The 24705-nt window shown below is 38.1% G+C and overlaps 2 protein-coding genes across 6 annotated transcripts in view; one reads left to right on the top strand and one right to left on the bottom strand.

Moving 5' to 3' along the window:
- The window catches only part of LOC120418357 (serine/threonine-protein phosphatase 2A 56 kDa regulatory subunit epsilon isoform), a 61943-nt gene that overhangs the window by 22241 nt on the left and 14997 nt on the right, over positions 1-24705 (bottom strand). For 2 of the 5 annotated variants that reach the window (XM_039580713.2, XM_052711312.1), the window contains exon 2: positions 295-1132. In XM_039580713.2, coding sequence (XP_039436647.1) covers positions 295-433 — 139 coding nt within the window. In that variant the 5' untranslated portion in view covers positions 434-1132. Of the gene's footprint in view, positions 1-294; positions 1523-24705 lie in introns of all 5 variants that reach the window. The other 3 variants (XM_039580710.2, XM_052711311.1, XM_039580711.2) reach the window with 2 other exon arrangements.
- On the top strand, positions 4669-5950 carry LOC120418358 (general odorant-binding protein 45-like). The gene has a single exon (XM_039580714.2). It carries the CDS (start codon positions 5024-5026, stop codon positions 5948-5950), a length of 927 nt encoding a protein of 308 aa, XP_039436648.1. The 5' UTR covers positions 4669-5023.

The raw sequence follows: 24705 nt of genomic DNA, 5'->3' as shown, positions 1-24705 counted from the left end.
ATGTTGCATTTTACGTTAAAAAGATGGTTTCAGAAAATATGTCACAAGAAACTAAAAACGACCTAGGAGAATGCTGGTTCGATCTTTCTTTTCGAATGGCCAGGCCTACCGGCATAAAGTTAGCCACAAAGATGATTCGATGAAAAGTTAGTTTTAGCATCACGAATGTTCGAGAATGATCATATTTTTCACTTTTAACATCTCATTTGAACTCTTTTGAAATCTTTCACATCATATGTTGGATAACGTCAAAATCTTGCATTAGAATCGAAAGAAATGTTGTTATTGACTCACCTTTCAGCGACGGCAGCTGCTGCAGCTCCACGTCCTGTGAACTCCTGTACCGCGATGAGCCCTGAGATTTTTTACCCTTCTTCTTGAGCGACCGTTTGGCGAACGGATCGATCCGGTCCACGAACGTTCCGGACGACATTGTGTATGTGTGTGTGTTGTTGTTGGCTGGTTCCGGTTCTGGTTGGATCTGCTTCCTAACAGCCTAGAGGTCGGGATGCTGATCTCGTCCCTTCCCACTGGATGTGTGTGTGTGTTTTGGTGAGTTGTTGTTGTTGTTCTTATTGTTCCAGTTGGTGATGATGACTCGATGGTTTTTTTGTTTTGTGGGTGGAGGGAGATCAGGCGGTGGTTCTTCTTATTCTTGCAGTTATCGTCGTCGTCTTCGTCGTCTTCTCTATTGTTGATGTTACGCGACTTTTAGCCGTCCGTCACAAACTCATTCACGCCCACACCAGCAGCACACGCACACAGGGTCGCACTCACACTCACTCACGCACACACAAACGGTTGGAGTGTGCTTGTGTGATTGATTCTTCTTTTTGTGTGTGGGCTGCTATCTTTATTTTCTTCTTGTTTCAGGATACTTTATGATTCTCTCGATAACTTTACTTTTCTTCTTCTCTCTTTTTTTATTTATCACTTGTTATTTATTCCTTTCCTCTTTTTCTGCTTCTTGATATCTTACAATTAGCACTTGCTTTACTTCTTTATACAATTTCTTACTATTTGCACTTACAATCTAAAACTTAAACCACTCTTTTATTTCGCTCCTTCTTTTACTTTTTGCACTTTTTTCAAAAACCAAAACAAAAATCGACGTTCATCCGTGTGTCACGTGCTGCAAAATTAAGTAAACAAAACAAATTTAGCGGGAATGATGATTTCACTGTTGCTCGCTGCCATATTCTTTAAACGATCGGAGGCTGCCTTTTTCACTAATCTTCTTCTTTTTCCTCTTGCCAAAAAAACACTGATCAAATTACACACCACCAATTTAAGGCAAATCACCATCAGCGGCGGCGACAAATTGATTCCACGACCATGACCGCGCGCGCGGGGTTCCTCCCCAAAAACTGGTCCAACTGCGACAAACTTCTTCTCCGTCGTCTTCCTTTTCGCCGAACCCTCAACCAGAGCGCACGATCGGTGTGAAGCTCGCACGTAAATTTAGATCATCTTGTCTGGTGTTGCGGTTGTTGTTGTTGTTGCTTGTGTTCGCACATATGGCCTGCAAAAAAGAAAAACGGAAAAGGGAAAAATGATTATAAATTACACATTTGCACAACTCACAACTCGCGGGCGTCGATTGATTGCTGTTATTGGCAGGGTAATTGGCACGTGAGGGTTGGAAATTGGCGTGTGTTTGGACGTGACGGTTCGGCGCTTTGCGTGTGAAATTTTGAAACAAACCCCCCAACATAGAGTGCTCTACCCTGGGCAGAATAAAAAAAAGGAGACATCAGCAAACCGAAAATGTTTTCATATCGATTCTCGTGCGCTGCCGGCTTTTGACACAACAACGGTGATGACGACCGACGACAACGGCGTTGATGACGTCAATCCAAACAGAACCTGCTTGCGCTTCTTCTTCTTCTAGACTTTACTTTGCAAACTCTTAGAACTCGAACGCAAGCTTCTCCTCAACGAGGCGGTAATCGATTTGTCAGTGAGAGCATATTCACACGTTTTGCGAAGCAACCTCCTGCCTACTTTCTTCCCCACCCTGCAATCACAATATTTGTGTCATGTGAGCGTGTTTGCAAATTGTAGTGGTTTTAAACGTAGGTGAGAGCAGTGTCATTGCTATGAGAAAGGCTTTAGATTTTGAAACAGATTTTTGCCCGAAAAAAAGATTTGTCACTTTCAGATCAGCCCAATAGAGGAGAAAAGCAACTCGCGACATAATTTTGAGGCTAGGAATTTTGACAGGTATGATTTTCATAAAGTATTCGCCTCCTTTTCTCTCCCACAGAAAACTTGGGAACGAGGTAGCTGTCAAACTAGGCCAAAATGTTAAAGTCACTCACAAAATGAACTTTGAGTGATTTGAGTTCATTTCTGACGTCACGATTTTCTCTTCTATAAGCAACAACTCGGTTACAGAAAGATAACTTTAGTTTAAGGGTGCCTTGCAAAGTTCTTTGTCACATAGGTCATGTCTTTAACATAACCACCACCTGAATACGGAAATTTGTGATTTCTACAAAAGAAAGGTACAGGTGGTTATGTAACACATGACTAATATGACAAAGAAAACTGCAAATAGATCCTGATTTTAATAGGGTCCTAAAGCCCTATATAAATTTGTATGTACAACCACTACGTTTTTTGTTTGCATTTCAATGCAAAAAAAAACTGAACAATTTTTTTTCCATTGATAAACTATGGTCCCCTTGGAACGAGCTGTCAAATAGGACCTTTTGTGTCAAGAAGGACCGCGAAGTTATTTTTTTAAATTGATTTAAAAGTCCATTTTAAATCCTTTGCGATAGTACAAAGGGTCATTGTACTCAGAAAAATAAGCGTTATCGTTGTGAACAATAATATCATAAATTTAAGCTTTATTTTAGGACCCAATTGAATCTTGACCATTTAATTGTATACTCCAACTATATATCTGTAATTCTGTAATTTCGAAATATACCGTCGCATGTTCGAGTGTAGACCTCCTCCTCCAGGTACCTCCATGTATATTTCAGATTGATACAATTTAAAACAATATTTGCAACAGCATTATCCTTTGACACACTTTGTAGCTAGCTATTTAACGGTGCACATCAACCAGAGTGTTTGACCAAGATTTGTGTTACAGATATTTTAGCATCTTCAAACCTACGGAAATTATCGATATATTTTTTTATTCATCCCCTTAAGTACTGTCTACAGAATAATTCACAACAAAATTTGACTATTTTTACAATAAGATTGTTGCAAGATTGGGTCCATAAGTTAGACAATTTTAGAATAAGAAGAAAACAACTTTCTTGGTTGCTGTGCTGTGCAAAAGATAATTCTAAGAGTTTGTAGAATAGTTTGTTTGTTACATACAAAAATACTTCAAATTAAAAATAACTAAAAGGGACCATTCATAAACCACGTGGACACTTTAGGGGGAGGAGGAGGAGGCGGAGGAGGAGGAGGAGGGGGGGTTATGGCGATTGACCACGATCCATACAAAAAAGTTTTTTTTGTATACAATTGTCCACGAGGGACGGGGGGGGGGGGGTGAAAAATCACAAAAAAGTGTCCACGTGGTTTATGGATGATCCCAAAATAATCTAAAAAAAAACGAAAAAATGGGCGATTCTTAATTTTTAATCGTTTTAAATGATATCTATATTCAATAATAAAACTAAAAATAAAAATTGGAGATATTTATGAGCTATTTTCAAATATCTTTTTTCAGAAATTATCTGGGAAGGAAACAATTTTTTAATTTGTCGAAAAAATAATTTAGAAAACGGGGTACTTTATCAAAATTAAATTTTATTAATACAATTTTTAAGTTGCAGTTTTTGTTAAATTATATTTTTTAACTATACATTTAAAAAAAATATAACAGGCCAAAATAAGAACGTCCGTTATGACCTGTATCTTAAAAGTTGAAACTTTTTGTCTACTAAAACAAGATTGTCAAAAGTGTGTTTTTGTGATAAAAAATGGGGTGAAAAATGGATTTTTTATCCGTGTAACCATATTATCTAAAATATTTTTTTTCTCTTATTTTTTTTATTTGAATTAAATTTAAGAAGATTTTAGGGTTTGAAGTTGCACTTGCTTTATGTGACTTTGCCAATGTTTTTTAAAAATTTCATTTTTTTCTGGGGTCAACTTTGGCGTTGCTTTTCACTAACATTTCCTATTATGTAATATCCCAGACTATGCCTCTACGCATTTTTCTACCATTTAAATGATGGTGTATCGTTCTATAGCAGAAAATTTGAAAAACAAGCAAAAAAAAAATTAAAAGTGGCTTAAACACATGAAAAAACTAATAAGGCAAAAAGGATATAACATAAACTAAACATGACAAATTCAAATAAAAATACTTAAAAATGGAATAAGAAAAACCAGCCTAAAATAAAAATCCTCGAAAAAATATTGGGCAGTAGAGGGTTAAATACATGTTTTTTTTTCTCAAAATTAAACCGTACAATTCTCTAGAGACTTCAAAAATATTTTAAAAATTGGTGCTGGCAAAATCGGCAAATTTTGTCGTCCGGGATGGCACTGTATGTCAGTTAAGAATAATTCTAGAGTTTTTTTTTTTAATGGGTCCTGTAAACATATGATAGACAATAGTTTATAGGTCCTTTTAAAAAAAAAAAAAGACCCTGGAATTGAAGTTGTCCTTGGCATAAGAATTGATTTTCAAATAACCTGTGCAGGTCGTTTTTTTAACCTTGCTGAATGTGGCTTTTGGAACCACCGTTTCGAACACCACTGAAAAAGTTAAAAATTAAATACTGACTTCAGCTAAAGTGTAGTTCCGCTAAACCGTTACCAAATGTGTATTTCTGTGACCTAAGTTGAGTCCACATCACCTTCAATGATGTTTGGACAAACATTGGTTTTTACGCAAATTTTTTTACGTGAAATAAGTAACAACTAACGCTACGCAGTCCGGAAGTTTCTAAGAAACCAAAACCTTTATTTTGACACATTTCTAGCTTGTTTCCAAGCAGGGTATAAAACTTGGGTTGTTCCCAAGTCCAACTCAACAGACATCATGAAGACCTTCAAGAGTTTGTTGGCAATTGTGGCATTCTCAGCGGTCTCCGTAGTTCTTCCAGTGCAAGGTGCCAACCACTGGACGCCAGCCCTGAAGAAGTCCCTGTCCGAGGCCCAGGAACAATGTGCGACATATCTACGCCTGGATTCGGCCACGGTGGCGCGCTACATCCGAGAGGGATATCCGTGTGAGGACCAGGTCCGGAAGCTCGTTCGCTGCACCCTGCTGAACCTGAACGTGTGGGACGACGAAATCGGCGTGAAAACACACGCAATCGTCAACTTCTTCACGCCGATCCAGTCGGACACCTGCTACCAAAGCCGAACCGACAACTGTCTTCGCGAAAACGTAGATCCGCTGCCGATAGTTCAGGTTGAGCAACGCGCCTATCAGGCGTTCCAGTGCTACTATCGATACTACGGCAATGTGGTAGAGGAGCCTCAGTACATCCCAAACAGTCTCGAAACTCGACGTGAATTCTTCCGGGACGCCGTCACGATCGCGAATATCCCCAGACCGATCGTGGAGCAGTTCAGCACCGGAAAGCTGATCGACGAGGAGCACTTTAGGGACGTATTGTACGTGCACTGTATCCGGGCCGGATACTACGATCCCAAGTACGGATTCAACCTGAAGCACGTTGCGACCGAGTTTAACGTCACCGACATTCTGAGCGAAAAGGTGGAACAGTGCCAGCGGCAGGTTCGGGAGCAGTGCTACGAGGAACCCCAGCGGATGTGGCAGACGTTCAAGCAGTGCCACGATCATCAGGAGGCTGGCTACCAAATTGCACAACTTGCTGCCAAGGAATATCTGGAGGATACTAAACCACTTATTGGGGAAGCTCGTGGAACGGGTTTTGTAGCGGGGTTTAAAAGTTCGCCATTCCCGAAACTGAACTTCTGCTACAATGGACAGTGCTGAGCAAGAAGGAAACTAGAAAAACTTTCCTCAAAAACGATATAAAAAAACTCCAATTTTAGTCAAAATATAAAAATCAATTAGTTTTATTTCAATCCACAAACATTTCTTAAACTTTGTTCGGGGGTGGCCGATTGTGGGTAGTGGACTGTATTTCGGGTTGTTGGTGGATTTGCAGCGGGACCGCAGGAGGGAGGAAAAACATTGGAACTTGGATTTTCTTGTTTTATTTTCTCCTTCTTCTTCCTCTCCTACTTCTCACTACACTACACTTCTTCACTTGCGGCGACGATTGCGTGTTGTCGCTTCGATGGTCGGACGTGTTCTCACGCGAGCGCCCTGCGCGCGCGAATCGTGGATGACGTTTCGTTTGACGTTTTGACTTTGGCAGCTGCTGTCACTTCACAGTGGGCACAGGGGTGTGCGCGCGGTGGGGTTAGCACTTCGGTGACACCGAACATACTCCCCCCGGTTGAGGAACCTCAACAATTTCCTTCTCGTTCGGTCGAGATCCTTTTCAGGTGGAACGGTTGGATGCCAGCCTTGACGCTGGCGTTCGGTCGGTGGTTGAGTGTGGCCTGGTTGACCGCTTTGTCTGGACTCACCTGGAACGTCCTTGTCCGGCGGAACGGTTGGGAACCGGCATTGGCGATGGCGTTCATGAGCTGACCAACAGCGGACCGGTCGACGTTCTTGGAGTGCGCCGTCATCCGGATGGATGCGGCAGGAAAGATGTTGGCCGCGCTTGTCTGGGGCCTTCACCGTCGACGGCAGCATCGGTATATGCTCCGCGGCGGACTTCATTTCTTGGCCGCTGTCCGGTTGGACACGACCTGGACGGTTTCGAATCTTGGCTTCGGGTTCATGTGCTGGATCTGGATCAGATTTCCACTCGGATCTAGCGTCCGGGTTGCCAAAGCACAGGACCAATGCTGGCAGCAGCTGGTCGATGACGTCTTTCGGGCTTCCGGTAGACGCTGGATGGTCCTCCGGATCAACCGCCTCGGCTGGTTCTTGTGGCCCGTGGTTGGCCACTTCGAGAGCGTCGGACGTGGTGTCCGCACGCGCGTTCTTGGCGGGCTTCTCTCTCGGCCGGGAGTCGCTCATGCTCGGTTGGTTCGAGCCAGTCAGTGGAGCACAGTCTCGGGAGACTGCCTCCTCGTAATCCAGGGTTTGGGACCTGGCCTTCTGGGTTTCGACGGTTTGCTCCGGGATGTCCGCTAGAAGGAACTCCCAAGCTTCGAGCTGCTGCATCAGCCATGCTTCGGCAGCGATCTGGGCCGCATCGCCGGGTGGTTGAGCTGAACATCGTTTAGCAGCGGCGTACTTCCTCGCCATGTTGACTTGGACTTCGTGTAAGAGCTCCTCAAACTCCCCAAAGTTTGCCATCTGTTCTTCGAGGGCTTCCGGTGGAAACAATCTGACAGTTCCGAGATGCTCGCTGTCCGCTGTCCTCAGGAAGTTGCGCAATACGGTCACATGCGCCAGCGTCGGTTGCTGCAGAGACAAGATCACATCTTGAACGAAAACGACCTTCTGCTTCGCCCGCTGGCACTGTCGGATCGCATCCGCCAGGTTTCGGGTTGGTGACATGGCCACTTTCCGCTGGTCCGGGAAAGTCCACGTTTGCCACCTGGCACCGGTTGGGCAGGTTCTGCTGCTTGGCCGCAGCACTGGTGGGTAGATTGCTCGTCGACCGTTTGGACGACGACGCTTCGTTCCTGTCACTTCTGGCGTCTGTGACAAACGCACATACACACACGCACACAAGTACGCGGTGTTTCTCCGGGAAAACACGTCCGGACACGCAAATGGCGGGGCAGAGGGGAACAATTGAACGGGAATTCAACTCACCTGCTCTCCACAGCCCAAAAGTAGTTCGGTTAAACCACTTGGTGGAAGCTCCTGGAGCGGACACTTCCGGAATCCGGCTTCCGACGGCGTAAGTCCGCGGCTGGACAAACGCTCGGAATCGGTTGGCTGAAGAGGTAGCGGAGGGTGACGTTGAACTGCAGCGCTTGATCTGGAAAGTTCCGGCGGTTTCCGGCAACTTCAGATCCTGGCCTTGAGCGGGAACGGCGTTCACGCATCCGGTTCGGTACGGACCATGTTCGGGGCTGGCCGATTGTGGGTAGTGGACTGTATTTCGGGTTGTTGGTGGATTTGCAGCGGAACCGCAGGAGGGAGGAAAAACAGTGAACTTGGATTTTCTTGTTTTATTTTCTCCTTCTTCTTCCTCTCCTACTTCTCACTACACTACACTTCTTCACTTGCGGCGACGATTGCGTGTTGTCGCTTCGATGGTCGGACGTGTTCTCACGCGAGCGCCCTGCGCGCGCGAATCGTGGATGACGTTTCGTTTGACGTTTTGACTTTGGCAGCTGCTGTCACTTCACAGTGGGCACAGGGGTGTGCGCGCGGTGGGGTTAGCACTTCGGTGACACCGAACAAACTTAAAAAAGCAAAAACAAACATTCTTTATCTTTGAAAAAAGACTACTTGAATACTCTGCTGCTTCTGTTACTGTTTGCAAATGGGAGTTTTATCTCTTGCAACAACCAAGTACACATTTACACCCTCATATGCATAATTAATTAGCCATGACTTATTAAGGTTACAGAGAAGCGCGCGCAGCAGCAATTTAATTTTAGTTTGTTTCTTTTTTATGTATGTTGCAAGGTGCTTATCACAAGAAAAATCTTTTTTTTGCATTTAAAAGAAACACATATTTAAAAAAAAGTCACGTTTTGAACAAGCTTGAAATAAGAAATGGAAACATTAAAAACATTCTCATTCACCGTAAAGAATTTTTTCCACCATCAGATTTACAAAAGGCCGACGAAAATACGTGCGAAATGTAAACTTGCCTAATTAAGCTTGTATTAACGGTTGGCACGTGACATTCGGGGGAAGCAGTTGCTTTATTCGCGTAAAATTCGCAAAAAGAAACGCTACAAAAAAGTCTCAAATGCAGGACTAGAAGAGCAGTTCTCTAGGATTTCGGTCATTCGTTTTTTTTTGTATTTTTTAATCCGACTGAAACTTTTTTGGTGCCTTCAGTATGCCCAAAGAAGCCATTTTGCATCATTAGTTTGTCCATATAATTTTCCATACAAATTTCGCAACTGTCCATACAAAAATGATGTATGAAAATTCAAAAATCTGTATCTTTTGAAGGATTTTTTTGATCGATTTGGTGTCTTCGGCAAAGTTGTAGGTATGGATACGGACTACACTGGAAAAAAAATGATACACGGTAAAAAAAATTTGGTGATTTTTTTATTTAACTTTTTATCACTAAAAATGGATTTGCAAAAAAACACTATTTTTAATTTTTTTTATTTTTTGATATGTTTTAGAGAACATAAAATGCCAACTTTTCAGAAATTTCCAGGTTGTGCAAAAAATCATTGACCGAGTTATGAATTTTTTAATCAATACTGATTTTTTCAAAAAATCGAAATATTGGTCGCAAAATTTTTTCAACTCCATTTTTCGATGTAAAATCAAATTTGCAATCAAAAAGTACTTTAGTAAAATTTTGATAAAGTGCACCGTTTTCAAGTTAAATCCATATTTAGGTGACTTTTTTGAAAATAGTCGCAGTTTTTCATTTTTTTAAATTAGTGCACATGTTTGCACACTTTTGGAAAAAATATTTTTGAAAAGCTGAGAAAATTCTCTATATTTTGCTTGATCTGACTTTGTTGATACGACCTTTAGTTGCTGAGATATTGCAATGCAAAGGTTTAAAAACAGGAAAATTGATGTTTTCTAAGTCTCACCCAAACAGCCCACCATTTTTTAATGTCGATTTCTCAGCAACTAATGGTCCGATTTTCAATGTTAATATATGAAACATTCGTGAAATTTTCCGGTCTTTTCGAAAACAATATTTTCAAAATTTTCAAATCAAGACTAACATTTTAAAAGGGCGTAATATTGAATGTTTGGCCCTTTTGAAATGTTAGTCTTGATTTAAAAATTTTGAAAATATTGTTTTCGAAAAGATCGGAAAATTTCACAAATGTTTCATATATTAACATTGAAAATCGGACCATTAGTTGCTGAGATATCGACATTGTAAAATGGTGGGCTGTTTGGGTGAGACTTAGAAAACATCAATTTTCCTGTTTTTAAACCTTTGCATTGCAATATCTCAGCAACTAAAGGTCGTATCAACAAAGTCTGAAGAAGCAAAATATAGAGAATTTTCTCAGCTTTTCAAAAATATTTTTTCCAAAAGTGTGCAAACATGTGCACTAATTTAAAAAAATTAAAAACTGCGACTATTTTCAAAAAAGTCACCTAAATATGGATTTAACTTGAAAACGGTGCACTTTATCAAAATTTTACTAAAGTACTTTTTGATTGCAAATTTGATTTTACATCGAAAAATGAAGTTAAAAAAAATTTGCGACCAATATTTCGATTTTTTGAAAAAATCAGTATTGATTAAAAAATTCATAACTCGGTCAATGATTTTTTGCACAACCTGGAAATTTCTGAAAAGTTGGCATTTTATGTCCTCTAAAACATATCAAAAAATAAAAAAAATTAAAAATAGTGTTTTTTTGCAAATCCAATTTTAGTGATAAAAAGTTAAACAAAAAAAACAAAAAAAAATTTTTACCGTGTATTATTTTTTTTCAGTGTAGTCCGTATCCATACCTACAACTTTGCCGAAGACACCAAATCGATCAAAAAATTCCTTCAAAAGATACAGATTTTTGAATTTTCATACATCATTTTTGTATGGACAGCTGCGAAATTTGTATGGAAAATTATATGGACAAACTAATGATGCAAAATGGCTTCTTTGGGCATACCGAAGACACCAAAAAAGTTTCAGCCGGATTAAAAAATACAAAAATTAAAATTGAAGAAAAAAGACCGATTTCGTAGAGAATTGCTCAGAAATGTTTTGCACGATTTATTTTCCACAAAATCAAATCTAATTCTTTTACCACCATTGCTTCTTCCGGAGATAATCCAGATGTGGATTGCTTCCATCAGACCTAACCAGAATGTAGCAGCTGCAGCTGCACCCCGGAAGTTCTGTTTCTGAGTGATTTCCGCATAGCTGCGGTAGCATTGCTAAAGCCATAACCTTTGGTTGCGCAGCAAACCCGAAACAAGTGTAGAATTTCGCATAATGTGATTATAGAAACAATTAAATTTTTACATAAATTTGTTCAGTTTTATTTAAATAGTTAAAAATAGTTGTTGCACCCTAATAATATGTTTTATTTTAGATTAACGAAAAATTTACGACTTATAAATCTGGCAACCCTGCCATTTATGATTTTCACTCAAGAGAGATTTATTGAATATTTTCAGATTAAATCGAAAATTTAAAAAACTAGCTCAAGATTCTAAAATACATATAAACAAAAAGTTTTACCCCATTCAAAAAATTACTCTTGAATCTTAAATTTGAAAGTCCAAATCATTTACAACTTTGCCGAAGTCACCAAATCGATCAGAATCTGACCATTTTATAAAAATAAATAAATTAAATATTTTGAAAGAATGGAAAAACTCACTGAAATTTTGCAGAAACAAGAATAAATGATTTTGGAAGAATAAGACATTTTCAAAACATGTTTGAGTCCAGACTTTTACTCAGAATATTTTTTCGATATACTGGCCATGCTCTTTAAAAATATTACAGAAGCAAAAATACATTATTTGGTAGGATTGGAATAAAACTCTCAAAAAGGTTACGGAAAGAAGTATAATTCTTTTTGTTTTTTTTTTAGCAAGAATAAATTATTTTGGAAGAATGAAAAAAAAAAACTCACAGAAACATTACAGAAGCAAGAATTTTTTCAAAATATATTTCAGTTCAGACTTATTCTCATAAAACATTATCAAGAAACTGTTTCTGTGTGAAAGAACGATCAGTAAAAAAATCAAGACAAAACATTTTTAATTATTTTGAAAAATAAAAATAAATGCATAGAAATATTACAGAAACAAGTGGAAATAATATGAAATTCTTCAAAACATGTTTCAGTTCAGACCTTTTCTCAAAAAAATTAATGTTTGAATAATAATTAAAGAATTCAATCTGGACTTTTTTTATTTTTCGATAAATCATCAACTTCAAAGATCTAGCAACTCTGTATTTAGCTTCAATATTACTTTTTGGTCTATTACAGTAAATTTTTATAAAAGTATATTAAATAAAAACAAAATTTTAAAGTTTGTCAAGTCTGTTGTGTTTTTGTCAAAATCAAACTCAAAGTGGGGTAAAAAATGTAAATTTTTTTAAATTCATTTTTGAACAAAAACAATAAGTGTGGGTGACAAAATTTAGAAGTATGTTAAAAGACATGGTCACACACTTAAACTCATTTTTCGTCAAAATCGAACTCAAAGTTGAGAAATAAAAGTCAAACAATTTTTAACAAATTTCAAAAACAAACAATAAGTCTATTTGTCAAAATTTTGAAGTTTGACACGGTGACAAACTTCAACTCAGTTTTCGTCAAAATGGAACTCAAAGTTGAGTAAAAAATTCACCAAAAAAAAAACAAACAATAAGTCTATGTGTCAATTTTTTTAAGTTTAACACGGTGACCAACTTTAACTCAGTTTTTGTCAAAATCAAACTCAAAGAGGAGTTAAAAAGTTTAAAAAAATATCTAAATTGAAAAACAAACAATAAGTCTATTTGTCAAAATTTTTAAGTTTGACACGGTGACAAACTTCAACTCAGTTTTCGTCAAAATCGAACTCACAGTTGAGTAAAAATTATGCAATATTTTTTGCAAACAATAAGTTTGTGTGATTAAATTTTGAAGTTTTTCCCGATTTTAAAACTCAGTTTTCGTCAAATATAACTCAACGTTGAGTAAAAAATAGTCAAAACTTATTCATAAAATTTTTAACACAAAAAATAAATCTGTGTGTTGAAATTGTGAAGATTGTCACGGTTTGACAACTTAGTATTCGTGATTTTCGGAATATTTTGAGTGATATTTACTAAATTCTAACATTGGCTTCCTTTACTTTTTCTTGAGTAGGTATGGTTTTCACGAAAAGATAATTGAATAATGCCGTCATAAGTTCAGTGCTTCTGGGGATGCGCAGTCCTATTTTTTCGCGATAATTTCGTCTCTTTTGTGTGGCTGTTTGTGTGCATGGGGTGATTGGTCAGTATAATTGAATAATGCCGTCATAAGTTCAGTGCTTCTGGGGACGCGCAGTCCTGTTTTTTCGCGATAATTTTCGTCTCTTTTGTGTGGCTGTTTGTGTGTAATGTTCCGTCAGTGCAAGCGGGTGGTTGTGTTTGTGTGCAAAGTGCCCTTTCTTCATCATCGCTGATTGGAAAGCAATTTGACGGTTGAGTTCGTTAGTTTTATCGCGTAAAATAATATTTTGATTCATCAAGAACGTTGTGTGGTGTGCGAGTCTTTTTTTTGTGTTGAAAAGACCTTCCCATAGCTCCGTAGCTCGGAGGGCTCGACGTCGGTTGTTTGTGTGTTAAGCCCTCTCCATAGCATCGTAGCTCGAGAGGCAACGATAATCAATACCTCATCTATCTAACAGAAAGAAGATCGGAAGGCACTTGATGGTTGAGTTCGTAGCGTCGTTTCCGTAACAAATTTATGAATTAACCCTTTCGAGCCTGATGGGTCATATATGACCCAAATATCAAAATAATATTTTTTTGAAAATTCAGGCCTGAAAGGGTTAAATGGTTATATGATTAAAAATCAGACTACGCTACCATTGCAGCATTGCGTTTAACACCTCATTCTATAAATAAACTTTGTTTGGCTTTATCTTTCCACAGCCGGCTGTCTAAGATGAAACCATTTCATTTAAAATTTAACAACAGTTAAACGGGAAATGTCTCATCCGCAGCATCCGATTGTTTGCCTTGAGAATAATATATAAAAACTTTCAACAAACACTATGATTTTGGGTCGCATCATCACCTTCTATGATGAATCCTGACCAAACACCCTATCCTACTAACAAGTTTTCAGGTTCCTGGCGCTCGTGGGGTGTAAGCACAGAGTAAATCAGCTGCCCTAGTAGCAACCTGCGCTAACTAACATTCCCGTCCCTTAAAATCGAGGTCTACAAACTGACATGGCGGGCGCCGTTGGTGGCCAATGACTGTTACATATTCGCAACTGATCTAGCTTTAGCAATCATGGTGTTTTATCTTTTCAGCGCATTCATACATGCTGTTGATAAGAGAAACACCACTAGATCGTCGAAGCCTATAATCAGTAGTGCTGAAAGGATATTACGGTTCTGTTCAGCAACGGAGGGGCAACCATGGGTGATCTCTCATGCTCATGCTCATGCTCATAAAAGTATATTAAATAAAAAAACATGAATGATTAAACAAGTCTAATAATAGCGTTGTTTTAAATAGATAGAAAGCATCGCAAACGTGGTTAATTAGGACTCTACTGATGAAACTTGAATTTTTTTCTCAAGCTCCACAACTGTTTGCAACGAAATTCCATTTAGAGTGTACATTTCATGCATTTCACCACTTCACCGCCGGAAGCTGCCAAGTAATTTTCCCTTTTTGTAAAACCCGTCCTTTAGGGGAGCGAGGGGTTAACTCCCAGCTGCAGAGGACAACAATAAGAATGTTGAACTGCACCACCCTCATAATTTCACGAGAAAAAAATATATAAAGGACAACGCAAAAAAAAAAAAACCCGAGAGTAGAAAAATGGGACGCAATTGTTCTCGAGCGCGGAAAATGAATTTTCTTGTGTTTGTACGTGAGTGTGTATGTGTTTTTTTCTTTGTAAATGTCAGTGAGAGTAATTTCTCCTGGGGTCTGATGATTTTTTTTAAAGAATGGTGGATAAGGGCCCGTAACAAGAATGAACGCATAATTGCAATTTGCTCCGCAAGAGCCACACGCTGTCGAGAACAAGTGTGAGTATGTGTGTGTTTAGGGTGGGTAAAAGTTGTGAATGGAAGGAGAGGCATGTCAAGTGGGCGGCACTCGAGGTGAAGTGAACCGGTGATGATTTAGGTGTATGTGTGTGAGATGTTCCTTAATGCAGCGGAAATGTGCACCCTGATTATTGCTTCATTAGTAGACTGTGAAATGCTGCGATTTGCATATATTTAGTAAAACTGAGACTTATAGAATTGCCAAGTTTTGATGATTTAAAATATTCAGTAACAGTATTGTCAATTCCACACACAGTTCAACCAAAAACTCAATTTCGTTTTCAGACGAAAAAATCAGGTTTGTAACCCCGAAAACTTTATCTATCAGAGCAGACGTGAGAGACAATCGGAGCACGTTCGCTACATCTCAAAAACATTCCAAAAACAGATTCGTTACAGCTTGGATTTGAGTTTGGCAATCAACCAATTTCCCGATTCCCGTGTCACAAAGTTTACTCCCTCCCAAATATTCGTTTTCAATCGAAGACAGAAAAGAGAACCAAACACATATTTTTTGGAATTCGAAACCAATCTCGAAATTCACTTCAAATTAAGGTAATGTAACCCCAAAATTGCTCCCATAAAGTCACTCCCATTTGTCCAAATGTAATGTCGAAATTATGCCGGAAAAACAATCCATCACCCTGGCTACTCCATGTGCTCCAGCGACGAAACGAATTTAAAATTTAAATTTGCCCACCCTTTTCCTCACTCGACGCGGGGGTGAGGATTTTCCTTCTCTTTGTGAGGAAAGGAAAATCCACCATGGAATGCATTTCCAGCTGCTGCTGCCGAGAGGGAAGTAGAACATGTTGCACATACTTCCGTCGCGCATTTCAACGCCCCAAACGCCGCTGAAAGTGGAGGTCGCCTTTGCTGGATGAGACGTATAATCTTGTGTTTCTGGAAGCTATCCTCACCCACAACTTCATTTCTAGCAGGGAGCTATCGTGGAAAAGTTGGAGGAAAAGTTTTTTTTCCTTTTTTATGGTTCTCGAAATTATTCTTACTTATTTGTTAAATTCAGAAACGCAAAAAAAAGTTCAAAAAAAATAAAATTCTTTTAAAAGAATTTTGTAAGACATTCTGGCAGCACTGCTATTTTATTAAAAAATGTAAAATTTTGACTAAAAACGCATGCATTTTTAATAAGTTGAATTCCATTGTTGATTGTGACTTTCCACACAATTAAATTTCATTTTTTTTCTTCTTCAAAAATGTAAAAAGAAGCTTGACAGGGTTGCCAAATCCTGAGCTTCTTCTCATCTAATCTAATCTAACACAATCGCAGCCAGTCCGATGAAAGCATGCTGGAAAGTCTTGTGAAAAGATGACGCCCCAAGCACTTTTCTTGTCAATATTAATAATTGCAGTACATCCGAGAACACCCGAAAATGTAAAACAAAAATTAAAGCGGCCAGCCCTACTGCGTTGTGTTTTCCGCAGAGAGGATTCACAGAATCGACAGGGGAGGAAGGATGCGTGGACATACCGTACCAAACGCTCCATTTGCATTTTTTTAAGTCAACAATTCACACACAAAATAATAGTCGTTTTTGAAAAATCTTATTATTTAAACGTTTTAGATGACAAAAATGCATCTTTTTTCGATCTGGCACAAATCGAAAAAAATATTTATTCGCAATCGAAAAATACTTTTCATAAATTTTGATCCATCGAATAAATACATTTCAAATTAATCCTTACATTTTATAGGGTTAATTTGAAAATAGTTAGAATATTTGTATTCGAAAGCTTGGGTGTCATCCATAAAGTACGTACGCTCTTAGGGGTGGAGGAGGGGTTACCGTAGGTGTGACAAGATGTGACCAAGGGGGGAGGGGGGGTTTGCAAGACTGTGTCGTCACGCTAGGTTGTTTTTTATGATTGCATAATATTAATTCAAAATGTACACAATTAAATTAAATCCTCGTTTGCTCACTATTATTTAGAAGTACCGTCATCAGGGGTGACATTGTGTCTGTGGGGTGATATTGGGTCATACAAATTTCTGCATTTTCGTATGACCCAAACTATCACATTATAATTTATTATATAGTCACATTTTTTTCAGCTGGAACCTCAATATTTTGCAAATTCTTGATTGATAAAAATAAATGCTTTCAGGGTGTTCATAAGAAAACTGCTATAAATGGTTTGAACTTAAACAGAAAAAAAAATCATGGTAATATTACATCTGGGAAGGGGTACATCTTTTATGTCAGAAAAAAGGTGTAATTTTACCTCTGAAAATGTGTAATTTTACCACTTTTCTGGTGTAATGTCACTTTTTCAGTCTAAATTGAGGTAAAATTACATCATAAAAGAGGTAATATCCAACCTTCCAAAATTAAAGCTTCCAAATTTACATTATTTTTTTCTGTGTATTAGATACAAAGCTGTGAAAAACAGTTTTCAAGATTTTTTAATACTTGAATGTTATACCAATCTTCTAATTTTTAAAAGATTCAAAACTGTTTTTTGATTCGTAATGTTTATTCTAAAAAATGAATAATTAGCCAATATTTTTTTTCGTATTAGAATTGGCAAAAGAACCAAAATTATGAGAGTTTAAAGATACAAAAAATCCCTTCGAAAACAACGGGGGAGGGGGGGGGGTTTGGCAAAATGTGACGTACTTTTTAAGGGGGGGGGGGGGTTCAACCTTGTGTGACAAAGTGTGACATAGGGGGGAGGGGGGTTAATTTTGGCCGATTTTTGCGTGACATACTTTATGGATGACGCCTTGGAAAAGTTCATGATTTTTCATTTTTGACAATGAAAATTGGATTTTGACTTCCAAATCCTTCTTCATCTAAAAATTCTACAAATCATCAGCCGCAGAGAGGATTTTGTAAACGGATCACATTTTACAGAATCTAAAGGGGATAAAGGATGCGTGGACATACCGTACCAAACGCTCGGGCAACACTGACCTGAGGAAACTCTTTATGAAAATGTCTACCAAAAGCACCTTTCTTTGCAACATTGGATAAAAAGTTTAAATCTTACGTTACGGTTTCTTTGAACAAACCCTTAAAGCTCTCACTTTCCCCCATACATTTTGGTCAACCGGCAAATATTTCAACACTCCAACTTTAATTACTGTTTACGACATTTTCGTTGCCCGAAAGTCGTCCGTTCGTCCCTCAGACTGCAAGATGTCTGTCTGTGTGTCTTTGTATGTAACTCCACAGCAGCTGACAGCCGGAGGTCGCACCCACGACCACGACGACCTCCGCCAATTTGCACCAGTTTGACACACAACTTACAAACCAACTAAAATGGCATCAAGGTTCAAAGTCACCGCAGCAGCATCAACTTGACCTCTAGGTGGTGCAGCAGCTGCGCTGGCAACACTGTTAGAAAATTGAAGTTCATTTTGTAATAAAAACCTCAAACAAAAATGTTACATTTGATCGTATGTAACTTTACAAATTATTTTTTTCTTGCATGAAATTCACCTAGAAGTCAACCGGAAATTTCCGTTGCCTTCAATTTCCGGTAATTAAAGTTGGAAAATAGTTTCGCGCTTCTTTGTTCGCTATCGCCACCCATCATAGCACCCAAGATGGTGGAGATTGTCGGTGGTAATGAAGGAAACTTCAAACTGGCAGTAATGTTCCTTTTTCTCCCTCGCCTCGTCGTTTATGATTCTTGGCGCCTCGGGTCGATGTTTGGAATTGGGTCAACCGAGGAAAACTTTTCACTTCGAAATGACATGTTAAGTAAAAGTTTTGCAAGTGCAAGGGGGAGGAAAATGGTGCACACTTTACGCCTTCGGCTAATGTTGTGCCACACAGTTAAAACTTGTGTAAATTTGGAAGGTGTAATTTTGGAAGGTTGAAAACTACCTCCCTTATGACGTAATTTTACTTCGATTAAGACTGAAAAAGTGACATTACACCGAAAAAGATGTAAAATTACACATTTTCATTAGTAAAATTACACATTTTTTCCTGACATAAAAGATGTACCCCTTCCCAGATGTAATATTACCATGATTATTTTTTTTACTGTGCACTTGGTTCGTTAATTTAAGATAAATTACAAGATTTTTATAAAAATGCTGACTCTAAAAAAATCAATAGTTTTTCAAACGTAGATCCAATAAAGGTTCAACTCCCCTAGCAAATTGCATTGTAGCAGCAAGTCGAGACACATCCGTGGGACGCTAGGCCAGGCCCCTGATAGAGAGGTTACATGGTTCTCTACATAGGAAGACTGTGTGTAGTTGGCGACTTGTACACAACCAACATGCCGGGAATAGCGAAACTTTATGAGTGTTTTGACACAATTTAGCGACCCCGCAAATGTGTGGGCGATAACGTGTGGACTCTGGAGTCCGCAAATTGTTGCCTATTTAAGGGCATCTGAATCTGGTCTAGTTTTGAATGGAGTTTGAAAAATTGAATAAAAAAAATGATTTCTCTCAAAAATTAGCCAAATCATCTCATGATTACATCAAGAGACAACCTCAGTTTCAAAACCATGCAACAATGACCACCTCTAATGATATTAATACTTTCCCTTTCGCATAAATCTTTTACGATGGTTGGTCTCTAAGTCTACTCTATAAGAGTATCTCTACCGAGAGCTCTCCAAAAGAAAAACAAAATCATGATTCACAGCCCCAAAAACAATTAATCTTCCAACCCAGCGTTTGGTCGTAGAAATTGCCATATTGGCTACTTTAGTGTTCAACGACCGAAACAAGTGTTCAACGACCGAAACAAGTGGCAACAATGTTTCGCCTGGAGTTAGACGATTTTTGAGAAGGCAAAAAATCTAGAATACGCCCTAAGCAAGTGTTATGACCCTGGCCGTTTTTGCAAAACAAAAAAAAACTTTAAAGCTTGAAATTTTTCAAACTTAAAGAAGCTTAAACGGTCAAGTGCCACCTCACCACAATCAATTTGGAAGGTTAAATATTACCTCTTTTGTGATGTAATTTTACCTCAATTTAGACTGTAAAATTAACATTACACAAGAAAAGTGGTAAAATTACACATTTTTCTGACATAAAATATGAACCCCTTCCCAGATGTAATATTACCATGATTTTTTTTATGTATATGAGGAATTTGCTGACAAAATGGAAAGCAAACTTTTACGGTAGCAGCAGCTGCTGCCTTCCAGCATTGAACTGTTTGCAATCAATCAACAAATTATTTGTTGGTTTAATTTTATTCACCTTCCAGTTCGCTCAGCCTTTAGTGAACTATGCAGTTTATTGGCTTTGATTTCTTTTTAAGAGTTCGCTTTTTGTTTGTTTGTCCCACTTTCACAACAAACTTTTTAAAGGAAAAAAGTGTTATTTCTGACACGTTTTTTGTCTGAATAAAAATTGCATAACACCTTAATATTTATTGTTTTTTCTTAAACAAATAAACCCCAAAAAAAGCTATGGCTTCTTTTTGATAGTCATGGCAAAAGTGGCCAAGCCAAACCTTCAAAAGCAAAGAAAGGGAAGAATGACGCAGCATAAACAACTTTTTCTGATTATATTCAATAAAAACTGGCAAAAAGGGTTAAGATTTTGGGGCCGACCTTCGCAGAAAAAAGGTCAGCAAGAATGCGCTGCGGTGTGATGATTATTAAATCGAGCTAGCTCCAAGGTTGGATGGAAATTGTGGTGAAAAACTTAGGTAGAAAATGACTCTGGACATTTCAGGGTGTCATAGAGTGAGTGACCAAAAAATGACGAATAAAAAAATCACGAGCAAATACCCAGTTACAATTGAGCGAATTAGTTCCACTCCGAATTTCATTGGTCTACTTTTAAGAGAGAGAGAGAGCAAAAAAATCTAAACATTATTCAATTATTCCAATCAGTGGCATTCAAATCGTCGTCGATTCATTCCAATTCCGAAACAATTTGACGGACCCAGTGATAGAGTTGCTCACCAGATTTCCCTCAGATATAGCTACACAGTAAAAAAAAGGTTTAATTTTGGAAGATAGAAAAAAATATGGTTGAACGTTACCCCTTTTCAAATGTAATTCTACCTCAAGTTATGTGGAGTAAGTAAAATTACATACAAACAGATGTAATATTACCATGATTTTTTTTTCTACTCTTTATAGCCCTGAAACACTGACAACAAAACCACATCAACATCGCCGGTTGTCGGCGGTCGTTCGGAGGTTCGATCGTGGTGGCACGTGAGATGCATATCAATTGGCCGGGAAAACGGGAGGGGTGGGAAAAGGGGAGCATCTAGTCGATTCCCAACCCCAGCGGGACCAACCCACATCCCGGACTCGTGGAGTTCGATGGGAAGCTTTTAAACGTGTGCTGAACAATCAGTTTAGAGCACCTGTGGGGTGGCGTGACTTTGGCAAGTTGTTTTACTGAATGTCAAATCTCAATTCTTGTTCACAGTTAAAAAAAATCATTTTAAAATACATCAGGGAATTTTGACGCATTTTGTGTCATAAAAATGTGTAATATAAGTAATACTTTTAATATATGTAAATTAACAACTGTTTACGTGTAATTTCACGCAACATTCAACCACCTGATGTGGTTTTGTTGTCAGTGTTTCAGGGCTTTAAACAGTAGAAAAAAAATCATGGTAATATTACATGCTTGCATGTAATTTCACTTATTCCACATAAATAAAGGTAAAATTACATCTGAATCCTTCTAAAATTCAACTTTTTTTTTTACTGTGTAGCTATATCTGAGGGAAATCTGATGAGCAACTGTATTAGTATAAAATTACATGGAAAAGGGGTTAAATATATCAACCTGTGAAAATTATTTTTATTATTTAATGTGCACACAAGATTCGGAATTGCTCAGAGATTCAAACCCACCCCAGCGGACAGTGCCTAAACTAGAGACACATAATCAGCACACAATTGGAGCGCAAACCACCTGAGAACGTTTGCTCTTGATTGGCGGTTGTCGCGCGGGCTAGGATTGAGTGGAGTTTTTCCACCGGCGTCATGTCTAAAAAAGCTTCTAAAAAACACAGAAAATATGAATTTCAGGAAGTTTTTTTTTACAAAAATAAATCAATCAAACTAACGTAAAACCAAGCCTTGTAGGCCTTTAAAATAATTAGAAACTTATTCACATATTATTAAAGGACGAAAATCTACCAAATTGTGTAACTTTTACAAATCAAAGCCTTCAAAAAAAAAAAAATTGCTGTTTTAGATACTTTGCAAATCCAACTTCTTGATCATTTTTATTTTTAAATAAAATCGGAGACAATGATTAAAACTTTCATCATTTTTATTAAATCAACGATTTATTTTGGAGCATTTGAAAAAAAATGTTTTTTTGTAGAATTCAATCTTCCAAAATTTAACATTTTCTACTCGGAAATTCGTGTATAAATTTTGAAAGGTTGAAAATTTGATGATTTTTGTAATTTTACCTAAAACAATGTGTAGAAAAGTAAAATTCAACGTGAAAATTTGTAATTTGATGAAAATTTCACCAGTTTCTGATTCAAAATTACATTACATTTTCGACTGCAAAACTTTCTTGAAATATTTGTGGTAATAAAAATGTGTAATTTTACATCAGGAGCTGGTGAAATTTACATCAGTTTCTGTTGAATTTCAATTTTTTACACATTATTTCAGGAAAAATTACGCCACCAAATTTTTCAACAAACTTCTTTTCAAAAGTTGTGATTTTGTGTTCATTTCAAGTGAAATAAAATATATTTTGCTTCAGAATTGTTAGGCCAATTCAACTCAAAACTTGATAAAACATACAAGAGATTTGTCCTTTAGATCCCTAAAAATTTAAAAATGTTTTTTTTTATAATTTCAACTATGTCTGTGTAGTTGCCGCTTCTCAATGGCCAATGAACCGTGCACGATGACACCTCCCGGTATCTGCTATCTGTACTCAATTGGTGAGTTTTGAAGTGATTGTACGGTGCGGGCGCGGTTGGTTGGCACGCCAAACCTATCTAGCTCAACAAAAGTGATGATGAAAAAAAACGCTCGACGCATGCGATAACATGGCAGTATCTGCAGTGGGTGACATATTTGTGGAGTTTGTTCTTCTTCTTTTGTATTAAAAAGCGATTCAATCACAAACGTAAAATCTTTAAAATTGTTAAATAATTTTGAAGCTAAAATTTCACAATGTGAACTAAAATTCCCCAAAATGTCAAACTAATTAAGGCTTAAAAAGTATTGCCACTGACCTTCCCACTGCAGCAGCAAACACACAAATTTCAAAAAGCTGGCGTCTACAAAAAGAGTAGACAAAGATTACAGTGGTCAGTACTGACAGCAGTACCTCTACCACAAACCGATGTCGGTCGTTAAAAATAGCAATCAGACAGTACGCGACAAAAGATTGGTTCTGGTTATAAATAGAAGGTACACAACAACTATGAGACAAATACCGGTGACGTCACCAACATTATGTTTTCCTTGTTGAATTTGAGTTTTTTTTAAAACTCGGATTGAATTTCTTCAATGAAACGAAAAACTGCTATCTCTGCTGTGAAAACGTGGCTCGCTTCTCCATCGACCACAAAGTCCAGGTTCGAATCCCGTTAGGCGCGAAAAGCTCGCCGTAATTAGCAGTCGAAAACTGTGAGCGCTGGTTGGCCTCCCCCGCGCGAAGCAACATAAATATTTTCACGCCTGCTGACCTCCTCCTTCTCCTCCGGCTCGTTCAAGACCACAAGTTTTCTTTTGTTTAATTTTCGGATTCGACCGAGAGAAGCACCTTTAAAGCGTAATTTGATTTACACCTTTAAAATAATCGACCGTGCACAAACTGCAGGCGCACCTGCTGCTGCTAAAGTTTTGTTTTACGGTTTATCTCGATTATGAAGCACGTTCAAGATCTGGTACAAAGCCTACGTAACCAACTTTGAAAAGTTCAACTTCAAAAAACGAACCAAGAGCAAACTGAGCACAGCTTTTGTGTGGGAAGTACAACCTCTTTAGAGAACACATCCCTTTGAAGAAATGCTCAATCAAAACCTCATGACATCGTCGTCGTGGTGAACGAACAACAAGAGAGCTCTCGTTCTAAAACACCACCCAAAGTGGTCGCCCTTGTCTGTCTGGCGATCCCGCAGCTAACCCTTGGCTTTCATTTGTATTAACCCTCAAACGTCAAAGGGTCATCCAAACTTGTAAATCTTTTCTTTCTTCCATTGTTGACACTAAATGTTAAGCTAATTAAGTAAGACAAATCGAGGGATAGCTGCCCTAAGAAGTCACACATGTCTGAGGGCGACAAAACAACGCTAACAACGACAGCGCCTCCTCAGCAGAAGCAGCACGGGCGAGGTTTCAATGTCACGTGCATGTCGGATTAGTGATTTACACCAGGTTGGTTGGCGAGGAGGAGGTGCTAGCCAACACCGCGATCACGTAATGTTAGTTTTGGTTCACGCCTTTGTAAACAATAAAATATGGGATGATGACCGAAATTCTAATTAGAAATATATTATTATTTTTTGGGAAAATTACTTATTTCACCTTTTTGTTTAGTCTAAAATGTTTCATGGAAAGGTTGCCAGATCATCAAACCGTATAATTCATTGGAAAGGGCTTTCAAGTTTCCATCCAATAATGTAAAAAAGTGGTTTCCGAAATAATGTTTATTCAAATCTACTTTAGCAAATGTTTCATTACAGTGTTGCCAATTTCTTGAACATTAGATCATCAACACGAAAGACTGCAGACAATTTTTTAAGGTCGTTCCTGCTCACCAATTTTGAAACAATAGTCAATCTGGGGCAGATTTTTTTTTTTGAATACTTGATTTCTAGAAATTATGATTTTATTTTAACAAATTGGCAACACTGACAAATGAATAAGGT

Source organism: Culex pipiens, chromosome 1 (genome assembly GCF_016801865.2).
Source record: "Culex pipiens pallens isolate TS chromosome 1, TS_CPP_V2, whole genome shotgun sequence".
In the NCBI taxonomy this organism is placed as follows: domain Eukaryota; kingdom Metazoa; phylum Arthropoda; class Insecta; order Diptera; family Culicidae; genus Culex; species Culex pipiens.
The sequence above is the reverse complement of the archived record's forward strand: the minus strand, read 5'-3'. Positions and strand labels throughout refer to the sequence as shown.

Excerpts from the sequence above, each read along its gene's own strand:
- LOC120418358 (XM_039580714.2), top strand. The coding sequence starts at position 5,024 with ATGAAGACCTTCAAGAGTTTGTTGGCAATTGTGGCATTCTCAGCGGTC.